General features: G+C 46.7%; 2 protein-coding genes across 2 annotated transcripts; one reads left to right on the forward strand and one right to left on the reverse strand.

Annotated features, from left to right (window-relative positions):
* Nucleotides 1-1,851: 1,851 nt before the first annotated feature.
* Nucleotides 1,852-19,146, forward strand: slc26a5 (solute carrier family 26 member 5). The gene is made up of 18 exons (XM_040142668.1): nt 1,852-2,023; nt 2,778-3,088; nt 4,972-5,111; nt 5,355-5,465; nt 10,534-10,715; nt 11,013-11,177; nt 11,358-11,593; nt 11,828-11,975; nt 12,850-12,963; nt 13,076-13,153; nt 13,425-13,520; nt 13,929-14,035; nt 14,226-14,295; nt 14,400-14,492; nt 16,171-16,275; nt 16,816-16,998; nt 17,242-17,296; nt 18,293-19,146. The coding sequence occupies exons 2-18, from the start codon at nt 2,931-2,933 to the stop codon at nt 18,439-18,441; spliced, it is 2,190 nt and encodes a 729-aa protein (XP_039998602.1). The 5' UTR covers nt 1,852-2,023; nt 2,778-2,930; the 3' UTR covers nt 18,442-19,146.
* psmc2 (proteasome 26S subunit, ATPase 2) lies at nt 19,110-23,236 on the reverse strand. Its single transcript, XM_040142704.1, has 12 exons — nt 23,119-23,236; nt 22,797-22,834; nt 22,596-22,677; nt 22,390-22,489; nt 21,902-22,033; nt 21,723-21,795; nt 21,372-21,467; nt 21,061-21,225; nt 20,847-20,934; nt 20,426-20,628; nt 20,128-20,224; nt 19,110-19,413 (listed from the first exon to the last, which is right to left on the reverse strand). Exons 1-12 carry the CDS (start codon nt 23,186-23,188, stop codon nt 19,256-19,258), a joined length of 1,302 nt encoding a protein of 433 aa, XP_039998638.1. The 5' UTR covers nt 23,189-23,236; the 3' UTR covers nt 19,110-19,255.
* Nucleotides 23,237-23,399: the final 163 nt, after the last annotated feature.

Below are 23,399 nucleotides of genomic sequence, written 5' to 3' on the forward strand. Positions count from 1 at the left end.
CACAATGAAGGGTTACTTTAAGGTGTTTTTATATATTATGAGACTAAAAGAAAGTGGCTGGTGGTGCTAAACAGAGGTGTTATTCTGTAAAGAATGCACCCAAAGACACATGGTTGTCTATATGTGACAAACGACCCCTTATATGGAGGTGGCGGGACAGTTTGAGAAACCGTCCTTGGGTGCTGTCCTGTGTCTTGTCTTTTTCTACAACTAAGTCGTTAAATGGGGAGAGTCCATCATGTCCAGGTACCTGAAGGGTGACGGAGGTCTCAGCCAATAAGAGGACTTTATTTACTATGTTTAAACCTAATACCTGCTGGACCCGGGAGAGACTAGTCACTCAGACTTGGTGAACTGATGTGGATTCTGTAGCCTTGTCAGGGACGCGGAGTCTGGCCCAGAGCTCCGTGAGCAACCTCAGTCTTTAAGACTCTGCTGTATTTTAATAAAGAGACGTGAATTTAACTGTTTGCGTCCTGCATACTTCACTAAACGAATGCGCGAGTCCCGATGTTTTGAAGGACGGACTCAACAACAAACACACGCAACTGACGCAATGGCAGCGTCACGGCAGCTCGCGGCACTTCTGGGTCCTTTCTATATTTCATGTCACAGCAATGTCTCGTGTATTGCCGTCTCGTCTCGTGGTTGATCCCTGGAGCCTCGTCTTCGGTGCGGCGGGTCGACTCTCTGGCTGCTACCGCCCCCCGACGGACACGAGACGCCAACACAGGGAGGGCGGACGGCGTCGGCGCACACCGGTCAGCCGCCGCGTTAAAACCCGACGGTGGTGTCGGTCATGCGCGTCTCAGACGGAGCGACGCCGGGGGACCGGTGTCTCCTCGCGGTGGAGGCACGCGGAGGGAGGTAGCGCGTGGTGAGCGGGAAAGTGAGACCTTTTCCAGTTATTGTTCATTCAAAAAGCGGCGCTGCGAGGGACGTTTGTTCCCTTTGGGCCACGTTTAAAGCAACAAACAAACAAACAACAAACAAACAAACAAACAATGAGTAGCGCAGGGCGGAGGAGCGGGCCCCGCGACCACCACACGTCGGGGGCTCGACTCTGGCCGTCCGGCTTTCATCATCCAGCTCCCTGCGCCCAGACAGACAGAGATCCGACAGGGGGCCAGAGCTCTCACTCTGACGGCGGTTTACAGAGACGGGACTCTGCGCTCAATAAGGCCCGCACCGCGGATCACAGGACTCCTCCCAGTGAAGATCGTTAGTGATCATTTCAACTTTCTTTTTTTATTTTTGTTTTTATCATAGCGCTTTAGGTTTTCAAAACTGAGGTGGCAGTGTGAGCCACCTCAGTGGCCGGGTCTAGGGGGACCTGGACCCATGACCCCCGTCGCTCTCCCTCCCTGATTCTTCGGGTGCAGGTTTCCACCAGCAGCCGCCCTCCGTGGTCGCGTCCATCGCTCTGTCTCGTCGGTTCTTCGGCTCAGCCCGGTCACGTCCCTGTGCAGACGGACTGGTAACGGGTCTCTGCTCAGGGGGCCGCCACAGCTGGTTTTTGGTTTTCATTCTCAGGAGAGGGTTTGAATTCACTAGTTCAAAAAAAAAAAAAAAGAGAGCGGTGACAAATATGATGATGGAATGACTGAAATAAGCAACTCTCCCAACTCAACACACGTCTTGGCCTCGCACAGGTCTGCTAACAGCAGCCAGCATCTGCCAAACCCACGGTTAAATAATGACCACATCAATGCGATGGACGCCGAGGCGTCGGAAACCGGCCGCGCTCCAACTCGGCTGTCGGGACTACAGCTGGCTCGCTGCGAGAGCAGGGCGCATGCGTGAGCGTCCCCGCCCCGTATCTGCGGACCGGAAGGCGCGGGGGAGTTTCGCCGCCGAGTAAGCCATCCTCCCAGCGTAGACCGTCTTCGGTGTGCTGTAAACGGTCGCGGCTGGCTGCCGTCCTCAAAGGTCGTCGCCGCTGTTAAACTTCAACTCCGGAGGTCAGCTCATAAAAGCCCTAATCTCCTCCAGCTACCCGCTGAAGCAGATAACGAGGCCGGAGGTAAGGTCCCATCTGTACGAGCATCTTAGAGTTGGCTGAAACGCCGAACTGCGGAGAGCTAGAAAAGAACAAACCAAAGAAAAAGGAAACCCTGTCACAGCGAGAACAGTGTGGTCGGACACAGGTTGATACACGCCGACACAACATTAGCGTTATGTTTCTCTGGTCTCGCGTTTTAGCTTAAGGCGTTTCTCGGGTCGCTTCTCGCCTTGTGTCAGTATCGTGGTGGCTAGCTTAGCGGCGATGAGAGGGAACGAGAGGAAGCTCGAGGGCTGTCAGCCGCGAGCGTCAGAGAGTCGATTGAGTCGGGAGAGGTGACGAGTCGGGTCCCCCGAGCCGCACTCGGAACCACGACACCTTCAGCTGCTGCTTGGTTCTCCGGAGACCAGGGAAAACTAGTCTGAGAGCATCAGCTGCGGATTCATCACGTTTCTGCTCTTATTTTACTCACAGAGGAGCATTCTGGTTTTCTGTGACAGACTTTGTCCAAGAAACACAGGTCCCATGTGACACAACCCAAGTGGTTGCATAAAGACCCAAGACTTACCAAAAATCAGAGGCAAAATTTACTCCGAGGTGGTGCCCCTGGGCACATCCACCTGGAGTCTGTCTTACCAGCACAAAACATGCAGAGAACAGAGACGTGTGTTGGGTATCATCTCTCCCACTCTATCACTTAACACTAGTGAACCGAAAGGCAAACTAGTTGGTGCTGCAGTGATAACTATCTTGTCTCCTCTTGACCTCTGAGCAGAAAAAGGAAGTGCAGACAGACTACAGTTGGAGCGGTTAGAGGAGCGAAGATCCGCTGGCCAGAGAAATGACAGAGAGGAAGGGGTGGAGGAGATAATCCGCACTGGGAAGACGCACACTCAAACTCAACACGATCAGCCGCCCTGTCTCTGAGATGGAGCAAGAGGAAGCGGCAGCCAGGGAGGACGCAGACGCGCAGCTGATGTACAGGATAGAGCGCCCAGTCTACGATGAAGCCTTCATCCGCTCGCAGCTTCTCAGCCGCAGAGAAAACTCCACCACCCTCCGAGAGAGGCTCGCACACCAGTTCCGGTAGGTTTGCCTGGAGAAATTTAACCTCCCGCTTTGTCCTGCTGAAGTTCTCCTCAGTGGCTTGTGGTATCTGTTATATCCAGGTATATCCAGTAACACGCGAGAGGAAATAGTCCCAAAGTGATCAGTAAAGTATATTTATCATTTATAACCCATTAAATTGGATGCAAAAGACGGCACAAATGTAGGATTCTGGGAGTTGAAGTAATGTAGAAAAGAGACAAATATGCATTTGATTAATCAGTAAATCGATCAACACGTTCACCAAGAAATTTCATAAAGGATCAGTCGGTGAAGTCTTCGGTTAAGCCAAAAAGCCAAACATTTGCTGGCTCCAGTGTCCACATTGCCAAGATTCTCTTTTCTTTTCTTTCTTTAATGTCAGTGGAAGGTGGACATGTTTGGACTGTTGGGAGACAAAACGGGCAAGTTGAGGACGTTGCTTTGGCCTCGGGGAAATTGTGAAAGACATTTTTCACGATTTTCTGACATCTTACAGACTATTGCTAACATAAATGATCCGTAATACGAGTCTAAAACGTCTGAGCAGGCTCATGGCGTATAATCCAAGTGTCAGGTATCCAGTCATATCTAGGTATTATTAGAGCTGCAACTAATTTTAATTTCCACTGAAACTCCCAAGAACTTGAATTTTGTCTATAAAATGTGAAACTGTGAAAAGTTTCCCAGAACAACAGGTGATATATTTAAATTTCTTTTTTTGTCTGATTAAACAGTCCAAAGATGTTTAATGAGCAACGATATAAAGCACTGTGTAAAATATATATTTGAGAGGCAAGAACTGGCTAATGTTTGACAGTTTTGTTTGATGAGTGACCTGAACGATAAATCGATTAATAAAACAGTTGATTATTTCAATGAGTCCTTGCCACGTTCACCACTCGTGCAGAATTCTGCTTCTCCTCCTCCTCCTCCTCCTCCTCATCGCTTCCGGCTTGTTCATTGGTCTCTGTCACAGGCTAACTGATGAACGAATGGCCCAGCGTCAAGAGGGAGTGACCGTCAGCTGGTTGGCGGCACATGGGGGCAGTTTACAGCACCACAGCTAAACCCACTGTGGGAAGTTTTCTCCTTCTCACAATGAAGAGCCCTTAAAAGATAATGCGTGTTTGTTTCCCTAGGTCTTTTGGGGCACCTGTGATCCCCTTCCTCTGGCTTTTATGGGTGTTTGAACAGTGACGCACCCTGAAAACGTTCGGTTCAGTGTTTGGACCTGAAATGACACAGTGACTGATACGGTTAAAGATGAGATTGTCTGCTTTCATTTGAGGGTGTGTCCTGTCATGGTGGAGGCACAGAGTAGAAGAACACGTTTTTAATAGGGTCACACTTTCCCCCCTCCCAATACACGAACAGACTAAAGGTGGATCATATCCGTGGCAGACTGCCGCTGTAGTTCTGCACTGGCGTCTGACTTTTCCATCAGACTTCAGCAAAGGAAACAGGTGTGCTTCGATCAATAAGCCGACAAGTTTGTCACCTCTCCATTAAAGCTGTGACGTCAATCTTGCTTTTTCAGACCTAGCAACACTTTGTGTTTGAATCGATATATGACAAAACATTGACATAGAACTGGGAAAATGTTCCAACAGCTGAAGACCCATTTCATTAGCAAGCTACCAAGTTTTAACACTGTTGCAGCCAGCACTAAAGATGGGTCTATGTTAATGCAACTTTAGGATAAGAATGCAGAAAAATCTCTTTAAATGTTGTGCCTACTTTTAGCCCTTAGCTTATGCTACATTCCAGGAAAAACTTTCTGTGGATAAAAAGATGCCTTTTCTGTGATGGTGAACCAAAACCCTGCATTTTTCTTTTATTTACGAAGTAATGCCAAATGAATCTTTTGTCTCAATTCATAGGTGTTCGTCAAAGAGGGCCAGGGCAGCAGCTCTGAGCTTCCTGCCTATTCTAACATGGCTGCCATCCTATCCGGTCAAGCAGTACTTGTTTTCGGATGTGGTCTCGGGTCTCAGCACAGGAGTTGTGCAGCTCCCACAAGGTCAGTGCCCTGCAGTCCCAGCAGCACCACTGTGTTGTACAGTAGCCACGAGCTGTGCTACTCCTCTGGAATGACACAAGGGTTAAATAGTGTGAGGGGCCGGTTGCCAACTCCTGAGGGGCTGGTGTTGGCTTCATGCTGCCTTTGTTTTGATATATCTGTAGCTCTGAGGTTGTGATGCAATCACTCTGCCACTGGGACTGTTCAGTACATTTACAACTCTCTCGCTTTTCTGGCCCACAGGTCTAGCCTATGCTATGCTGGCTGCTGTGCCTCCAGTTTATGGTCTGTACTCCTCCTTCTACCCCGTTCTGCTCTACACCTTCTTCGGCACGTCAAGACACATATCAGTGGGTGAGACATTAACTTAAAGGTTCTTCTAGAGGGTTTCCATCTGGGTCACACGTCACCTGCAAGCTCTGGTGGGTGTCACGGGCTGTGGTTGGTGCCAATGCTGAGATTCAGTAGAAACAACAGGGCGGCAAAGACACCAGAGAGATCCCGTGAAATTTAAAGCTGCCTTTCTGTGGTCAGCCCAGGTCCCTGCGTGTCTTGTTCTGCCAGATGATATTACCTACCAAATGTAATGTGTCAGATGTGACAAAAGGTTTTCCCTTAGTTACTGTTCCCTCTCCAGCTCTCTGCTCTCGCAGGGCACATATTACCGACTGTCGCAGCTAGATTTCATTAGTTGTTGCTAATCAGGTGATTAAGCTGATGTTAGCTAATTCAGCTGGTAGCTGGTAGAAAAGGATGTTTCCGAGTGACTTTTTAATGTTCCTAGCTGACCTGTTCTAAAGCAGGAATGTTGTAAAGGGGTCTCATAAATGCAATTGATGGCTACATGTATATACATGACAGCATCGTGCTTTCATGAAGCTGAAGCTGAAGCTACAGGTGAGTTGGTTGCCATGGCGGCGTGTACAGACGCAGTGGCCTCTTGCGGACCAAATATTTCAGTGCTTTTGTCATTTTATAGGTCAAATGTCAAAAAATGAAAAAAAAGCACATTTTATCAGCTACAGCTGCCAGGATCTGATCCAGAACATCCTGGATGGACATGCTGGACACGGCCTTCGAGCTGGACGGGCTAACCAGGAAAGGTGCACAGCTGCTGTGGTTGTGTCCAAAGACTGATACAAGCTGGTGGAGTTCTTCTGTCGAAGTCTGTTCCCCCCTCAGATAATGTTTCCCTCCGATTAGAATTGCGCCCCCGCCTCCCCAGGTTCAGGTTAATGTAAGGGAAAACGCATTTCGATCGGGGAACAGATTTCGACACAACACCGGCCATACCATCTGCCGAGGGAGTCCACTGCTGTAGTTGTTAAGGCAGTCGTGCTGCGAGTGTTGGGGGGGCTATTTCGGAAAGGGGTTTTAGTGAAAACTTGGAGTTCACCTTAACATTACGTGTTTTTTTTTCCGTTATCCATCACTCATTAATGTGTAATGTTATGTTCACATTTTCCACACGGTGGATTCATCCCCCGCTCAAAATTAAAATCTCTACGCTGTCCCTCTTTCTAACACTGAGACTCTGTGGACATGAAGACAACTGTCATGTTGTCAGTCAGTTCCCTGCACTGAAACATTTACTTGACATTAATCACTGTAAATTAAACCGAATCTGTGTGAAGCTTTAGACACGTAAGACACTGATCTATGAGGAAAAATTTCCCATGTTGTGACTGGTCGCACTGATGATTCATTCCTATCATAGTTACCACACCATGTCGGAGACTTGGTGATATTACTGAATGAAGATTTCTGCGAAAAGAACATATAAAAATTGGACTAAATGTAGATTAAAAGTGATTTTTTTGGGGGGGGGGGGTTAAAAAATTTTTGTAGGCTGCAAATGGTCTGAACTGGTTTCAACAGCATTTCAGTTACTTTGTTTAAATTTACTACATGTTGAAATAAAGTCGTTAAACACTGCTGATCGGGATCTTTGAAAATTTACTCAGTTTTAACCTGTCAACTGCGAATCAACAAAATCATGAGGCTGGGTCAGATAGTGATGGTAATATCTTTGGTCTCATTTGTTTGATCTATATTTGCATCTCCTGCTGCCAGCAGCACTTTGTCCCCATCAGGTTACAGCTGAATAAATATATTAACATTAGGCTTCCAGTGCTCTCTCCTCCATTAAGAATATTCAGGTCTTCTCAATAATGAACAAGAGGACAACGCTGAATAAAATGTAATAGTGTCAATAACTTAGTGACTCTCTTTTTCCAGCTCAGGCTCTGTCACCGCTGCTGCTGCTGCTGTTTTTTAAAGATAAATGTACATCAATGTCACACACTAACCTTGCTGGCTCCACTGGATCCAAATGGAGGCTCCGCTCTTTATTTACCCATTGCTGTGGTGAACTGTAGTATCAGAGCTCCAGTGATGGTGACCTTTTTTTTTTCATTCACCACGCACGCACTTAACTCAGAGCAAACATACTCAGATTTGACTGAACTAACTCTGATCAGCTGTTTGAGTTTCCAGTCTCAGGGTTAGTCAACTCAGAGTTCAGGGTTTGTTAAACCCGCTTTCTGGAACTTGCCCCTGTACAGCAACAACGATGTTTCAACATCATGGACGACTTCAGTCATCCAAATTTAGAGACTGTTTTGCCAAAACTCCAACAACATGTCAAGTTTGCTACAAGAGGAGGAAAAACACTGGACCTTGTTTACATCCAAGCTGTTGCTGCCAATGTCAGAGCGCTCACTCTTGTCCTTAAGACTGTGTAGTGTTTGTATGTCTGTTCTATGCTGCACTGAGGTCTATGAGGAACGACATTTTGTTCCCCTGTATGTATGTCACGCATATGTGTGGAAATGACAGTGAACCTGAACCTGGACCTGATGTTCTTGGCAAAACGTCAGCAGTCTCTCTAGTCGCTTAGCTCACAGACTCGTGTATTTTCAAACAGTGGGTTTTCTCTGTTAACATCTCAAGGAAAAAAGCTCTTAAGATGAAGAGTAACTGATGTGGTTAAATTGGCCGGGGTTGCAGGAATGTAAACTTCCCTAAATAACATTACCCTAAACTCTTGATAGCATTCAAGACCCACTACCAAACAGTGGGGAAATATCACATAGTGACTGTGCTTGTTGTAAACTTGAATGTAACTTATAACCCCACAACATAATGAAGTTAGGTAATGATGCCCCCCTGGCCTTGGAAGTACTGCTCATTTACTACTATATGAAGTAAGATAGTTAGCTGGGCATGCTAACGACTGTAGCTTTCGTTAGAACAGATAAACACACTGTTTAATTCATCCCTCACAATTTTACTCTTCTTTTGGTTTTGGAAACCCTTACAACAGCCCCGTGCACATTGCTTCAGCAGGCGGAAAATCCAAAGCTTCATAGACCTAGCTAGCTAGTGTAGCTAACGATTGCTAATTCATGATCTGACAATAACTGTTTAGTTGGGGGGGGGGGCTTCAGTGAATGGTCAGTTGGGCTCATGTCTCGACGACACCCTTGAATTTTGGGATGACCCAACCTTTGGCACTTGCTCAACCCTTGGCAAAAATATTTCCATGTGGTTTCCAGTTTTCCTGTTTGTTGGCATTGTTTCTCACTTAAATTAATGATGGGTGTTGTTGTGTACAGGTCTTCTTCTTGGAGGCAGCCAGTGGCCTTTTCGCACGGGCATGTTGCTCTCCATAATGATCAGCTCAAATTTCTGACCATCTCTGTCCCACACACATACACACAAGGGATACAGCACTGCTTTGGGATTCTGGTAACTGTTTAAAGATTCAAAAGTTACACAGTAATCCAGACATGAAAGATTAAGTTGTCTTTGAGGTGACATATGGACATAATGTTTTTGCTCAGATGTGATAACCATGTCCTCAGCTGACATGAGCAGTAGGATTGTGAAATTGTTACACAACTCCTGTCGTCTCACCTGTCCAGCTACTTTCTTTCCTAGAAATGACTCCAGGTCATCTCAAATGTCAGCTCCAGCCTGCAAGTCCACCGACAAATATAATCGACTAAACCTGCTCAACCTTTTTAAGCAAAAAGTCTGATCTGAAGTGAAGGACGAATACACAACAGGAAGCAGTTGGTTGCACTGTAAAATGGCATCTTCGCAGAATTTGGTCTGATAGAAAGTTGCTGTGGGAACGACCCCATAACTTCTGGCAGAGAGTCTGAGGGAATAACTGGGCTGCTGTTCAAGTACTGGGCAAGATGGCCTTTTCACTTAAAGGGATACACATACACACACTCTTCAGTGCATGACCCCACAATTCCATTAGACATCATGATACTGCACGGCACCAAGCCTGGACATAAGTAGGGCTAGGTGAAATATGTCCATGATTCAGAAATAATGATGTTTGACAGAGGTGGCGGTGTTTGGTTTGGTGTTGCTCTGCTGCAATTCCCTGCAGTGAAGGTCAACACTGATAAGAGACTGTGTCCGGGTGACTAAATAAGATAAGACAATTGGCATAATTCTGCATGGATTGTCGTTATTCCAAGTCCTTTGTAATTTTACAATTTTAGCTAGGTGTTCCTATTCAACGAACAACTGAGTGTCACTTTGCAAAAATGCTGTTACCATTTCCCAAAATGCCAAATCAGAATGCCTGTTTTTTTTTTGTTTTTTTTTTCTTAAGTATTTAGAAGAAGAGTGGGCTGTTTATAGGCAATGTTCCTCTAGAGCTGAAGACCTCCACTACTAAAGCTAGATGGTTTTACCCCACCGAAAAGCTGGTGGTGGAAAAACTGTTGCCAGCGTCAGTATGGCTTCATCATCATTTCGTAGAATCAGCGACATTTAGCACGGTATTTTGAGGAAATGTATTTTTGTGTTCTGATCCCATCCCCGTGCAGTTAAGTTTGTTAATGTTTATCCTGATCTAAATTAGTGGTTGTCTTCAAGGCAGCTAGTTTCTTTCTTTCTTTCTACGGGCAGTATGATGAGCTCAAACTGCCGACTTTTTGTGTCCCAAACACAAGCTGGTCAACTCAATTACCCATTTAAAGATTATACGTTACGCACAGATCTTGGTTCGGAGAGGTTGTCATGTGCTCTCTGCGGCTTCAGCTGACGTCGGCAGCAGGATTGTTAAATTTCAGTGACCCCAACCCCCTGACTCCTCCCCCATATGGCTACTTTCTTCTCTAGACCAGAGTCAAAGTCATTGACAAGTGGGTTCAATTAACGAAACCTCCTCAACCTTTTGAAACTGTTCAACTGCTGGGTGAGAAGCCTGTTCACTCAAAGGGATAATGCACATGCAGCTGGAAACCCAAACACACAGTTCAGGTGCCTGGTTCCACAGTTACAGTGGCCATCAAGACACTTTACTGCACTAAGCTGAAGTGCTTAAATAAAATAACAGACGATCAAATTCAAAGAAAATCCCAGAATATGTTTTGTGTGTGAATGTGATCTGCAGGCACCTTCGCAGTTGTAAGTCTGATGATTGGGGGTGTTGCAGTGAGGGAAGCCCCAGATTCGATGTTTTACGTCCTGCCTGCAAACGGATCCAACATGTCTGCCGTCCTGGACGTGGAGGCTCGTGATGCCAGGAGGGTCCAGGTGGCCGTGGTGCTCACCACCCTGGTGGGAATCATCCAGGTCAGTCTCAAAACAACCACCACACTCAGGGAGCAACTGAAAGCTGCTGTTGATTTGGTCTATCTGTCCCCCCCCAAGAGTGTGTGTTGTTTGGTTAGAACATCACAGTAAAGTGATACAGCTCGCTCAAATCTTCTCACACTCAAAAATCACTGAAAGTAGCGGGATGTCTGAATCACTGTTGAGGTATCCACGCCTTGAATTAATTTTTTTTAAAATTTGAAACAAAGCTGTGTAGCTTGTCTTATCCCCTTACCTCTCTCCGATTGCTTTAATTTCTTTTTTCCTTCCTGTCAGATTGTCTTCGGTCTCCTCAGGTTTGGCTTTGTGGCGATCTACCTCACTGAGCCCCTGGTGCGAGGCTTCACTACAGCAGCATCTGTGCACGTCGTCGTCTCCCAGCTAAAGTACCTGCTGGGGGTGAAGACACAGCGTTTCAGTGGGCCCCTCTCTGCTATTTATGTGAGTTTAATGGCCTCTGGAGGGTTTTGTAGTTGGTAAGAGTGAAAGAGGAGTTGGGAATCTTAGCTATTTACTGCCTTTTTTTCAAGGCCTGGTTTTGTTGAATGTTCGGTAAATCCAAAAAACAGATTGGTTAAATGTGTCATAATTGGTCACACTGTCCTGTTTCTCACGCCCCAGAGTGTCAAGGCGGTATTCAGTGACATCGCCAGCACCAACGTCACCACTCTCATCCTGGGCCTCGTGTGTCTCGTCTTCCTGTATGCGGTCAAAGACCTCAATGAGCGCTTCAAAAAGAAACTGCCCGTTCCCATTCCCGGGGAGATTATTGTGGTCATCGTGTCAACCGGCGTCTCGTATGGCCTGTCTTTGTCAGAAGACTACTTGGTGGATGTGGTTGGGAAGATACCAACAGGGTAGGTTCTCATTGTCAGGGGGGGCGTCTGGGACATCTTTGAACTTGGAGAGATGTATTTCAGTCATGGGATTTTTCCAGTGGGAGATCTGAATGTACTATAGACCGGGTGTTTCACATCTCCATTTTTTTTATTAATTTTGTGGTTTTAGGCCCTTGTTCTCCACATGAAGCTGTAAAAGGAAAATATTTCCCGGGATGGGTGTGCTACAAATGTTTTCTTGTGTGTTATCAGGCTTCTCCCCCCTGCTGCCCCAGAGTTCTCTCTGTTACCCAGTTTGGTCACAGACTCCTTCGCTGTAGCGATTGTAGGATTCTCAATGGGCATCTCACTTGCCAAGATCTTTGCCCTGAAGCACGGGTACAGCGTGGACGGCAACCAGGTGAGTGCGGACATCTGAGAAGCTGCTGACAAGCTACGGGTCCTGGCACAATGAACTCAAGGATCATGGATCAATACGTCTTCACGCACTTAAGTAACCGGGTTATGCTCGACCTCCTCCAGTAAGCTGATTTCTTAGAGATCATATAAAAGACAAAACTTGTTTCTTTTATCTTAAATTGTGGCAGGGGATTAGAGAATCCTGTTTCCCTAGCTACATCTGTTCTGGAGAGAGCTGATTTCTTGCCGTGTATACGGAGAACCGTGTTTCTGATCAGATTTTTATACGTGAGCATGTGTAAGAGCAAGACATGAAACACGGAAAATGTTGCCGGTGCAAGACAGTGGAGGTAAGAAGGGAGGGATCAATACATGGAGCAACATATCCTTTTTATCCAAAATAATTCAGACCAAAACGTGTCGCTGGCTAATTACAGGGGCTTGTAAACGCCCTCTCAGGTTACTGTGTAACCTGGATTCTCAGTAACCAAGTTTTTTGAGTGCGTGTAAACGTAGAGAATATGTTTTGTTTGGTCTGAGCCGCAGTGGAAACAAGTGACCAGTGACACGGAAACTGGACAATAAAAACACAAGTCACGATCAGGGCTGAGTCAAACAAAACCGTAAGAAGACCTTATTGCAGTGTTGATGATGTATGATACAGTATCTGATGTGGGATGGAAAAGCACATATCGAGCTCTATAGTTGATGTCTGGCACACTGGATTGGCTGGACATGAGAGCCTCAACATCTGCCTCCTTTTAGCCACAATCTGTAGATTTTTGGGGTCATTTCCTTGGCTCGTTTAAAAAGCTACAGGACAGGTTCACATTTTCATTCAGTTGAGGCGTCACTCGTACCTGTTCCGCTTTCAGGAGCTGATTGCCCTCGGTCTGTGTAACTTCATCAGCTCTTTCTTCCAAACCTTCGCCGTCACTTGCTCCATGTCAAGAAGCTTGGTGCAGGAGAGCACAGGAGGAAAAACACAGGTGACACGCACACGCTCACTCAACTGTCTAACCGGTATAAATTGGTATCGTAAAACCATGATTAGAGAAATGATATTGACACAGTTGTCACTATGGTTGCGTGTGTGTTCAGATCGCGGGGCTGCTGGCGTCTTTCGTGGTGCTGCTGGTGGTGGTGGCCGTTGGTTTTGTCTTCCAGCCACTCCCTCAGGTGAGTGAAGCCGTGGAGCTGAGGACGCGGAGCTTCCGGCTTCCTGTCTGGCGGCTCACCGTCACAGGTGGAGCTGCCAGACACTTTTGTTTTCTTCTCAGTCTGTTGAACAAACAGTGGCCGACGGCGCCGCAGATACAGAACTCAGGTCACAAAAACCAGTAAATGCTTCAAGTTTAACCTGGACAGATGGAAAGACTGCCAGTCTTTTGTAACGTGTTTCTGTGTTGTTTTGGTCACATGCTCTGTTATCATGTGTTCTGTTTCTCAGACTGCGCTGGCGGCCATCATCATGGTCAACTTGATGGGGATGTTCAAACAGTTCAGAGACATTCCTACTCTATGGAGGACCAGTAAGATCGAACTGGTCAGTGTGTTAATTCAAACTTAACATCAGAAATGTCACTGTGAACCTGAAGATGAAAAATGAGCTGATGGGGGTCCTGTTCTGTGCTTCTTAGTTTGCTGGGGTTTTGGATGGTTTTGATTCAAACCAGGAGCAATACAGGCTGCGTCTTTAATCAGAACACAGCAAGCTGCTGTCTTGAACTTGGCTTCAACATGTTAGAGATTGTGTCTGCTAATTTAAGTGGAGGGCAAAAAACCATTAGGTGATTTTCAGGTTAAACGATTCAAGTATTTCTGAAGGCAAATGAGACGCGCTGAGCCTCTGTCACGTGCCAGTGTGTGACAGTTTTTTTTCCCCCTCATGGAAGGAAAAGAGGTTGTAGCTGTTGGTGTGTTGACTGTGCTGTTTCTTCCTTTTCTCCCTCAGGCCATCTGGCTGGTGGCCTTTGTGGCGTCTGTGCTGCTGGGCCTGGATTACGGCCTCCTGGTGGCTATCGCGTTCACCATACTGACAGTCATCTACAGAACGCAGAGGTACTGATAGCGGGCGGCTGCATGTTTTCAGCCTGAATGTGTGTTTATGTTTGTTACGTTACATCTCTGCTCCCCTATGCGCTGTACAAAGTTAACGTCACATATCGTGTGAGCACGCAAGCAGAAGAACTGAGTGTAAAAGGTGTTGGACTGAGGTATGAACACCAAGTGCTTCTGACCTGTCTTTTAGCCCCAAAAATGCCGTCTTGGGCCATGTTCCCGGTACCGGGCTGTACTGCGACGTGGATGAGTATGAAGAGGTGAGTCTGTGAAAAACACCTCGGTCCGAAACCGGGATGGACATTTTCCCACCAGGTCTGTTGCTCTGAACTCTGAGTGGTTGTGATTTGTGTTTTGTTCCCAGGCAGCTGAATGTGAGGGGATTAAGATTTTCCACTCCAACTCCTCAATCTACTTTGCCAACAGTGACCTTTATGTGAATGCCCTCAAGAAGAAGGTAATCCGATCCACTGTGTGCGTTTACTCGTACTTCTGTCTTTGTGAGGACCAGCTTGAATTTTAAACCTTTTTGTCCGGTCCATCACACCTTCAAAGGGCTGTCTGAGGGTTCAGACTTGGTTTTAGGGTTCAGGTTAGGGTAAGGGACTAGGGAATGCATTATGTCGGTGAGTGTCCTCACAAAGTACTGTGGAGGAGGTAAAAACCCCTATCCCATTTCCAGCTATGGAGGAGAGGATGACTAGAATCGCCTCTTTAACCAGCTTTGGAAAGGTGCAACGGGCTCAAATTGACAAATGTTGTTACTGTGTAGGCCGTCATTACTGTTACCCAGACACATGTAATTATATGGATTTCTAAAACAATCTGGTGGCAGATTGACTTTTCAAGCTGTTTATACCACAGTCCTGCGGTAAATCCTCCTTCGTGGAGGTTATGATGACCAGTTTTTATTGAGACTGTTGATTCAACTTTATGATCATTATGGAGGATGCAGTTTATGGGGCCGTTGATCTGTTCTGCGTTATGCAGACAGGTGTTCCCGTCGTTTTGTCCATTCCATTTACGTCAATGAGGGCAGGCTAAATACCAGAGACACCTCTCCACATAATGGAATGCAGTTCTATGGCAGCACAAACTACCTCCTCCTCAGTGATCTTACAGGCGAATCAACACCTCCCTAAAACACACTTTCAGTAAAAACTGAACATTGAAACCTTCGTGGAGGAGGATTCGCTGCAGGACCGCTGGATTAGACTGCATTAGTTTTAACTAGGTGTTCCTAATAAACTGGGCGACTGAGTGTATTTGGCCGTATGATTATGATTACATCTGCGTAACTGTGCACGTAGAATCACTCGTGGTCTAACTGCTTTCACTCTTAAGGACCAGTTAAACAACAACGAAATGATGGAAACTGGGAACACTGTGGAGCACGGCATAGAATGGAATAGCACCAGTAACACCAGTAACAGTGCAGGAACAGAGCTCAAAGTAAGACTTCGCGGAGCCCTCCCAGTGCAGTGCCGACGATTAACAGGATTATTTTAGCCTGATAACAGCTAACACGTTAGCCTGAAGTAGAAGAGCTACCTATGTTTGAAGACGGGGGCCCAGGTTGTTGAGACTAATTCCATGTGTAAAAACAAAGGATGCAGAATGACTGCACTTAGAGTACACGTGACGCACGCTGGACATGATTTAGTGAACGTGTCTCGTTTAAAGGAATAATTGGACATTTTTGGAAATAGACTTTTACTCTTTCTTGCTCAGAGGTAGATGAGAAAAAGAGCACTCACGTGGCTGTACGGTACACGTTGGCCACGGTTCATAGGGACTGCGGTGGTGGATTCGGCATCTAACGATCCGGTGTGTAATTGACTCTTGGGTTTTCAGGTCGTCAGAGGTCTATCAGCTGCCGACCTGGGTGGGGAAAGAAGTAGCGCTTGGTCTTTAGAACCAGTCAGACCGCAGCATGATTGTGTCGCTTCCGTTCAGTTAGGGTTGATGTCGGATTCGTGGTGCTGAGCATTTCAAATGCACGTTTCTAAAAGTGCAACAACTCCATGAAACAAATACTAATGTATTTTGTGGGACTGGGTTGAAATTTGGAAGCATTCGGTGTCTTTTTAGGCACTTTATTTTGAAAGTTTCCTCTGTTGTTGATGTCTTCACAGACGGGAGTAAACCCCGAACACTTAAAAGAAGCTCGGAAAGCCAGAAAAAAACAGAAGGAGAAGGCAAACAGCAACCACGGCTCTCCACCCAAGATCTGTGTCAAGGTGAGTCCTCCTGTCCTCTCTTCTCTCCCTGGCTGCCTGTTGTGTGTGTGCACTGTTGGATTGGGTTTCAGTGTAAATATGAGGCAAGCTGCATGTTTGCGTCATGCAGGGGGATTGTGCAAATCCCGGAGGGACTGAAAAACCTGTTCCCCGGGCTGATGTACGGTGGCAGGGAGGTTTTAACGGACCTCGTTTCTCAGGCCTTAGTCGCCCTAAAAGGCAGTGATTGAATTTTTGCGGATTCTGCTTAAATTCTGTGAAGAGACGGCAGTAAACTATGTCGAACATTTCTTCTATAAAAGCCATGAATACCAATATTTACTTGTAGTAATAGTGAAGGGGAAGAAAACCCACTTGCTGACACACATCTGTCAAGCTTACACCTACTTAAAGCCCCATGTGTAGAGTTTGGAAATTTCCACCTTTGGCTCCCCTCAGTTTGAGTGTCAAAAAGCCTCAAAAATAACCTGTTAATCATCACATCGTGTTTTAGCTCGAGATACCTTATGGCTTGTTGAAACTGTTTTTGATTGTTTGCAGTACGAGAAGCAGGGAGTGTCCCACGCGGTTTTGTCCTACAACGGCCAGTTGGGGGACAGACACAGCAAGTCAGACTCAGAGGAGACCGTCTTCCTTGAGCCTCCCCACACTGTCCACTCCATCGTCCTGGACTGGACGTCTGCCAGCTTCGTTGACTCTGTGGGAGCAAAAGCCATCAAACAGGTTCTTCCTTTTTTTTTCTTTCTTTTTTTCCAGTGTCAGATTCTCTAAAAGGACAGGGTTTCGAACAGCGGGGTGTCAGGACGACGTGTTACAGCACGTCAGGAGGAGCCCAGTGTAGAGGTTCGGGCTCTTGGGGTTTCATTCCTGCGCCGCTACACTCTCGGTTTAGGAACGGGTTGTGGGAGCTTTTTGCTCGTCTAAACAGAGCGTCATCTCACCTTCAGTCTGTGTCTGTCTCAACAGCTCGTTAAGGAATACGCAGCCGTGGATGTCCGGGTGGTTATAGCCGGCTGCAGCAGTAAGTCGTCATGACCATCTCCGTCTGCATTTCCTCAAAGTGTCTTTTGCTGTCAGTGCAGGCAGAGTAACTGCCGCTGCAGTTGTGGCTGACAGGAACGGGATATGTCAGGCATTGGATACGAGCAAACACGCACACACACAGTACTTGTTAGTAGGATCAGTTTTGGTCTGTTACTGGGATTTGTCGACAAGAGGAACAATATACAGTAGAATATATCACCTTTCAGGTACCTCCCTTCACTCCCAGCTTCAGCTGGTGACTGTGATGTGGAAACATCTGGCATCTTTCACGCCTGCTTCATCTCTGCCAAAAAGTCTTTTATTGTCCAAATTCAGTCGATTGACAGTTTATTAGGTACACCTAGCTAAAACAAATCCAACAGTCCTGCAGTGCATAGAACCTCCATGACAGTTAAAATGTTCAGTTTTTGTTGAAACTGTTTTTGGAGAGGCGTTTCGAATATTCTGTCCACCCCATTTATGTCAGTGAGGGTAGATTATATATTAGAAACCCTTGTCAGTGTAACAATGGAGTGTCAAACAACAGCCTCCAAAATCACCATCAAGGTGAATCAACGCTTCTGAAACAGTTTCAGTAAAAACTCAACATTAGAACCTTCGTGGAGGAGGCTTCACTGCAGGACCGTTGAATTAGACTGCATTGGTTGGAGCTAGGTCTTCCTAATAAACGGACACATCTCAGCTCTGTATGCTACAGCAGACAGTGCTGGTTGGCCTGTGCACTGTCCCAGAAGTTTCCTTTGCTTTTGAAGGGCCCTCTATGGTGTCCATAGCAGCCTTACACCGAGTAACCGGCTGTTTCTCAGGAGTGGACTCATCTGGTCAAGATGAGCCTTTGTCATAGTTTTTGCTGGAGGGCTGTGATGAGGTTCCTTGGTGGCACACGACACCACAAAGCTTCACGTAAATACTACAGTATGAACATGTAGCTTCCTTTGCTCTGACTGTTTCTTTCTCTGGGTTGATCTACAAGGAAGCCTGTTGGCTGAGCTGGACACCTTACAGTTCTTCAGCGGGGTCATGACCACAGACATGGTGTTCCCCACAGTCCATGACGCTGTGCTGCACTGTCGAGACTCCGCGTCCCACCCGACGGCTGCTCCCGCCGATGAAACGACCTGACCGAGGTGACGCCTGGAGCGGAGAACCACCCTCAGCAGCAGCAGTCCTGGCCGGGGCAGCCGTTTCGGGAGGTGCCACACCATGACCGTAGGGGCGACGAGCGTGTTCCAGCTTCGCAGGAGAGATGAACTGAAGGATCCTTCGCATTGAATAGAGGCGCTCTTTTCCTTCTCAGGAAGCTCTCCAGATTTAATTTGAGGTGCCCAAAGCAGCCAGGTAGAAGAAATTCAGGATTAAGATTCCAGCTGAGATTCCTCCCTCTCCCTGTTGCACTTTCAACATTTTTGTTCTAGTTTTAAGTTCTCGCTGCTGCTGCTTGCTGTTGTTAGGGTGACATTGGAAGTGGGATTTCTGTAAGTGGCCAGTTTGTGGTAGAAACTTGTGAAACTGACCAGAAGCTGCCTCTCGTCATGCTGGTATCAAATGTTTATCGTTACTGAGAACCTACCTGGTGGGTATTTGCAATTGTGTATTTGAACCATTGAAAATGAGCGTGTCCCGTGTCTTGTTCCAGTACATTTGCACTGCTGTCAGCTGAGATTTTAGTATAAAAGCTGTTTTCCCATTTCTATAAAGCCTTACTTGTGCCGTTGACTGTATAACACAGGATGCCTTTAATGTTACCATGGTTATGTTACAACATTTAACAAATCATTCAGACTTAAATCATGGAATAAACTTTATTTTTAAGCAAACAGGTGACAACCAAAGGACAATATTTTTATGCAGTTTTTTTTTTTTTTGCTTCTTTGATGTTAAAAAGCCAAGGTGGAAACTCTCTCTCTCTCACACACACACATACACACACACACGCTCAGTTGTAGGTCATGTATCTGGGGGTGGCGCTGAACTTGGCGTAGGACTTGATGACCTTGTTGACGGCCTCCAGGAAGTCTTTCTCTGTGGCGATCTTCCTGCGGGCTCTGATGGCGAACATGCCTGCCTCTGTGCACACACTGCGGATCTCGGCGCCTGACAGGAAACACACATGGAATTTTGCTCACAGGAAGAACGGAGACTTCAGCCAATCATGCAGAGGTAGCCTCTAATTTGGGAGGCGTTCAGGTATTGGTTGAGATGCTTCCACGGCCACTTTGTTCCACTCACTTAGATTAGACTGCATTTGGACCTAGACATTTCTAGAGACTGTTGTTTTTAGATGCAGGTGAGATAATCTGTTCCAGGTAAAACAACCATAACATTTCCTTTGATTCATCATTTCTGTCCTGTGAAAACTATGCATCTCAAAAACAACTGTTCATAAGTTAATGCAGAAAAAGGTGAGATGATGCACGGCTCGCTGGGTTTAAAACAGTCTGTCTATCTTAAGAAGGATGAAAATTTTAAAGAAACACTTAATCCTTCAGTTCATCTGAAAACAGACAAAATCACTGAAGTTGGAGATACATGCGTTTCTATGGACAGTGACAGAATAATGTCACGGTGCCCCCTTATGGCCAAGCATTGGTATTGCAGTCCGTTAACAAATTGGCTGCGTTAGAGGCAGCTGAGAAGGATTACAGGCTTCAAAAGCTTATCCGTGCTCCCGTGACCCCGGAAGGATGATTGTAGAACAGGAAGCGAAGGAAGACGGGTACCATGGAGCTACAGACGTAGAGGGGCGAGGGAGAGGAAATACACTGAGCAGACAGAAGAGGGGAGCGAATGCTGCTGCGCCAGTCTTACCAGTGCTGTTGGGACAGAGACGAGCCAGCAGCTCAAAGCGAATGTCTCTCTCCACACTCATAGAGCGGGCGTGGATCTTGAAGATGTGTGTGCGACCCTTAAACAGAAAAGCAGTGGGTGAGGTCAAGAGGTTGACTGAAGAAAAATGGCTGTATTGAGAAAACAGCAACAGAATGAAAAGATTTTTTTTCAATATATCTATATATGTTAAAAAAAAAAAAAAATGCAGGTAGAGAGGAGAAGATATAATCCAATTTTCTGACTTATGTGCAGTACGGTGTTAACACTTAAAACTCACCTCCAGGTCAGGCAGGCTGAACTCGATCTTCCTGTCCAGACGCCCGGGTCTCATCAGGGCCGGGTCCAGCGTGTCCGGTCTGTTGGTGGCCATCAGAACTTTGATGTTGCCACGAGGGTCGAAGCCGTCCAGTTGGTTGATGAGCTCCAGCATGGTCCTCTGGACCTCATTGTCTCCCCCGGCACCGTCGTCAAAACGAGCACCTGGCAGGTTCGAAAGCAGAGGAGAATGTATTTTGCTTAAAACTGAAGATGGGAGTTTAACTTGATAACTACCATGAGACTGTCCTGCGAGAATAGAATCCCCAATAATGTTGCTCTCGTTTTGGCCATTTTTATAGGATCACACCACACACAGGAGACACTGTACTGTAAACAAAACGTTAACACAGAAAAGAATGGCACAGTGGGGCGAGTGTTACCTCCAATGGCATCAATTTCATCAAAAAAGATCAGACAGGCTTTCTTGGTCCGGGCCATTTCAAAGAGCTCCCGCACCATCCTGGCTCCCTACACGCAAAGACAGGAAAAAGAAAACTTGAATCTTTATATTTGTCCACATCCCGACAGCTGTCCGACAGACGTCCAACCGCTGCGGCTCTGATCGGCGAGCTCCTCTGGCCTCTGCACTCTCACCTCTCCCACATACTTCTGCACCAGCTCGGAGCCGATGACTCTGATAAAGCAGGCGTCCGTCCTGTTGGCCACGGCACGGGCACACAGGGTCTTTCCGGTGCCAGGGGGCCCAAACAGCAGCACGCCCTTTGGAGGCTCAATGCCCAGATTGACAAACCTCTCGGGCTGGCGAGGAGAGGAAAAAGCGGGGTGTCAAAGATCGGTCAGGACGGAGGTGTGAGTGAAGTCTCTTACACATGGCAGGGAAGAGACAAACTCCAGGTGGAGTTGGGATTTCCAGAAGTCTATTTGGAACATTTGTGAACACTCACATGCAGCAGGGGGGTCTCCACCACTTCCCTCAGCTTCTCAATCTGCTCCTTACATCCACCAACGTCACTGTAGGTCACATCAGGCTTCTCCTCCACCTACAGTGCAGCATTTGGACAGAGAGTCATTACTAGAGCTGAAAGGGGTTCCTGCGAGAAATACTGCAGCTTCCTCTCATCTGGAAACCGCAGCAGTCGCTTTGACAATTCTCGTTGTTTTCAAATAAAATACAATTTCAAATGTCCTAAAAAAAAGAAAACCCCAACAATTAACAGATTTTTCCTCGTAACGTCTGATCTCTCTACCCAACTTTTACTATGAAAGGTAACCAGCTCAAACAGTGTCATTCATACCTGCATCATGGTGACAGTGGGGTCGATCTTGGGAGGCAGAGGAATGTGGATCTGATACTTGTTTCTGTCAACACTGGAGGAGCAGAGGAGACACTGAGTGCAGCAGAAAGTTTCACCTGGTAGTTACCACAGACAAATGTGATGATATTTGATTCTTCTAAATAATACTGAGGCCTCACCCGACTCTCATGCCCTCCTCAATGTCAGTGGGAGCCACCTGGTCGCTCAGGTCCACCACAAACTTGGCAAACTGTTTGACATTGATGATGTATTTTGGGTCCTCTGAGTCTGCATTGATGATCTTTGTGCATCTGTTGGGGGGGAAATAAAGATCATAGGGAATTCTGACACTTTCTTCTTGTGCAAGTTCCAGTAGCTAAAAGGGAGATGAAATACGCAGTGAAGCCAGGAGAAGTTTTGATATGAAAGCAATTCTGTTTGAAAACTAGATACTGAATCGTGATTGAATGTTTTCTTTTCCTGGTTATTTGCTCGTTTTTGCTGAGCAACATGAACAGCAACCGCCTCCGTCTAGCGTGTGCTTTTCTTTTTCTCAGTCCACATCACATTAAATACTGCCCAAAGTATCCATTATTATCATTGACTCTGACATACTGAGACTGCTTTTTTTTTTTTTTTTTAACAGTTATCAGCCAGTCGGTTTCACCTTGCCACCTGCAGCGGCTGTTCACTCTGCAGAGTCTGTTTGTCAGCAGCCAGATCCCAGAGCGCAGGGGGGGCCAGGCCGGTGTCTGACTCCTTAATCCCTGGCAAAGCCAAAAAAAAGAAACACAACCCAGCATCCAGTCAGCGATCCTCTGGGAAAACGGCACCAAACAAGCGGCTGTGTGTATGTGCGCTGCTCTCACCCACCGGTCAGCTCGCTGATCTTCTTGAGCAGCTGGAGGACGTCGTCCACCACTTGCTTGATCTGTCTGGAGTAGATGCTTTGACCCTGGCGACGAACAGCAAGCGACAATGTAGTGCAACGTAAAGGGCAAAAATAAGTCACCAATTGCAGCGCTCACACGGGGAGATGAGCACTGGCGCGCAGCTCTCCGAGGCCATACTTACATAGGTTTTCAGCAGCGCGATGTCCCCCTCGTCCAGAGCTGTGATGGAGACGAAAAACAACAGTCATGATTCAGCGCTAGCATCGTTGTCGAGCTGAGCGGCGCAGCTTCTCTCATACGCGTTCACACATTTCACAGTAGCGTCCGCTATTTTCACCGCGCACATTTTCAAATTCACGCCGACGGCTCTTAGCCAGAGGTAAACAGGAGCATTTCGTTTAACGAGCGGAGCTGTCGTTAGCTAGGAGGCTAACGCCGACGTTCCTTCTCAGCCGGGAACATTTGCCTGTTTTTGAGAGTCGAATTTCGTTTTTTAGACATACCTCTGATAGGCGAGTCGTCCTTCTCCTCTTCCTTTATCTTCCTTTGATCGTCTCCCAAATAATCAGGCATGTTTAATCTGAATTAGTGGCGTCTCACAAAAAAAAGGCTGCGCTGACTCTGCGGCCAAACTGAACAATTACACAGCAGCTTTGGGCTTCCGCCGCTCTGCGCCAGTCACCGGAAATGCAGGTCGGAATTTTATTGAGGATGTACCACCAATCTAAAAAACCTCGATTTTCGTCATATATGCAATAATCTTATAACCATATATATTTCCATC

The sequence above is a fragment of the Xiphias gladius genome, chromosome 2 (assembly GCF_016859285.1).
Source record: "Xiphias gladius isolate SHS-SW01 ecotype Sanya breed wild chromosome 2, ASM1685928v1, whole genome shotgun sequence".
In the NCBI taxonomy this organism is placed as follows: domain Eukaryota; kingdom Metazoa; phylum Chordata; class Actinopteri; order Istiophoriformes; family Xiphiidae; genus Xiphias; species Xiphias gladius.

What these genes read in the sequence shown, in the direction of transcription:
- slc26a5 (XM_040142668.1), top strand. Translation starts at nt 2,931, where the DNA reads ATGGAGCAAGAGGAAGCGGCAGCCAGGGAGGACGCAGACGCGCAGCTG. An exon ending in ACGTGGATGAGTATGAAGAG is followed by an intron (nt 14,296 to 14,399) that starts GTGAGTCTGTGA and finishes TTTTGTTCCCAG; the next exon opens with GCAGCTGAATGTGAGGGGAT. An exon ending in CACCCAAGATCTGTGTCAAG is followed by an intron (nt 16,276 to 16,815) that starts GTGAGTCCTCCT and finishes GATTGTTTGCAG; the next exon opens with TACGAGAAGCAGGGAGTGTC.
- psmc2 (XM_040142704.1), bottom strand. Translation starts at nt 23,188, where the DNA reads ATGCCTGATTATTTGGGAGACGATCAAAGGAAGATAAAGGAAGAGGAG. An exon ending in CAGCCGCTGCAGGTGGCAAG is followed by an intron (nt 22,034 to 22,389) that starts GTGAAACCGACT and finishes CCCCCCCAACAG; the next exon opens with ATGCACAAAGATCATCAATG. An exon ending in TCTCTGTCCCAACAGCACTG is followed by an intron (nt 19,414 to 20,127) that starts GTAAGACTGGCG and finishes GTTTCCTGTCAG; the next exon opens with GCGCCGAGATCCGCAGTGTG.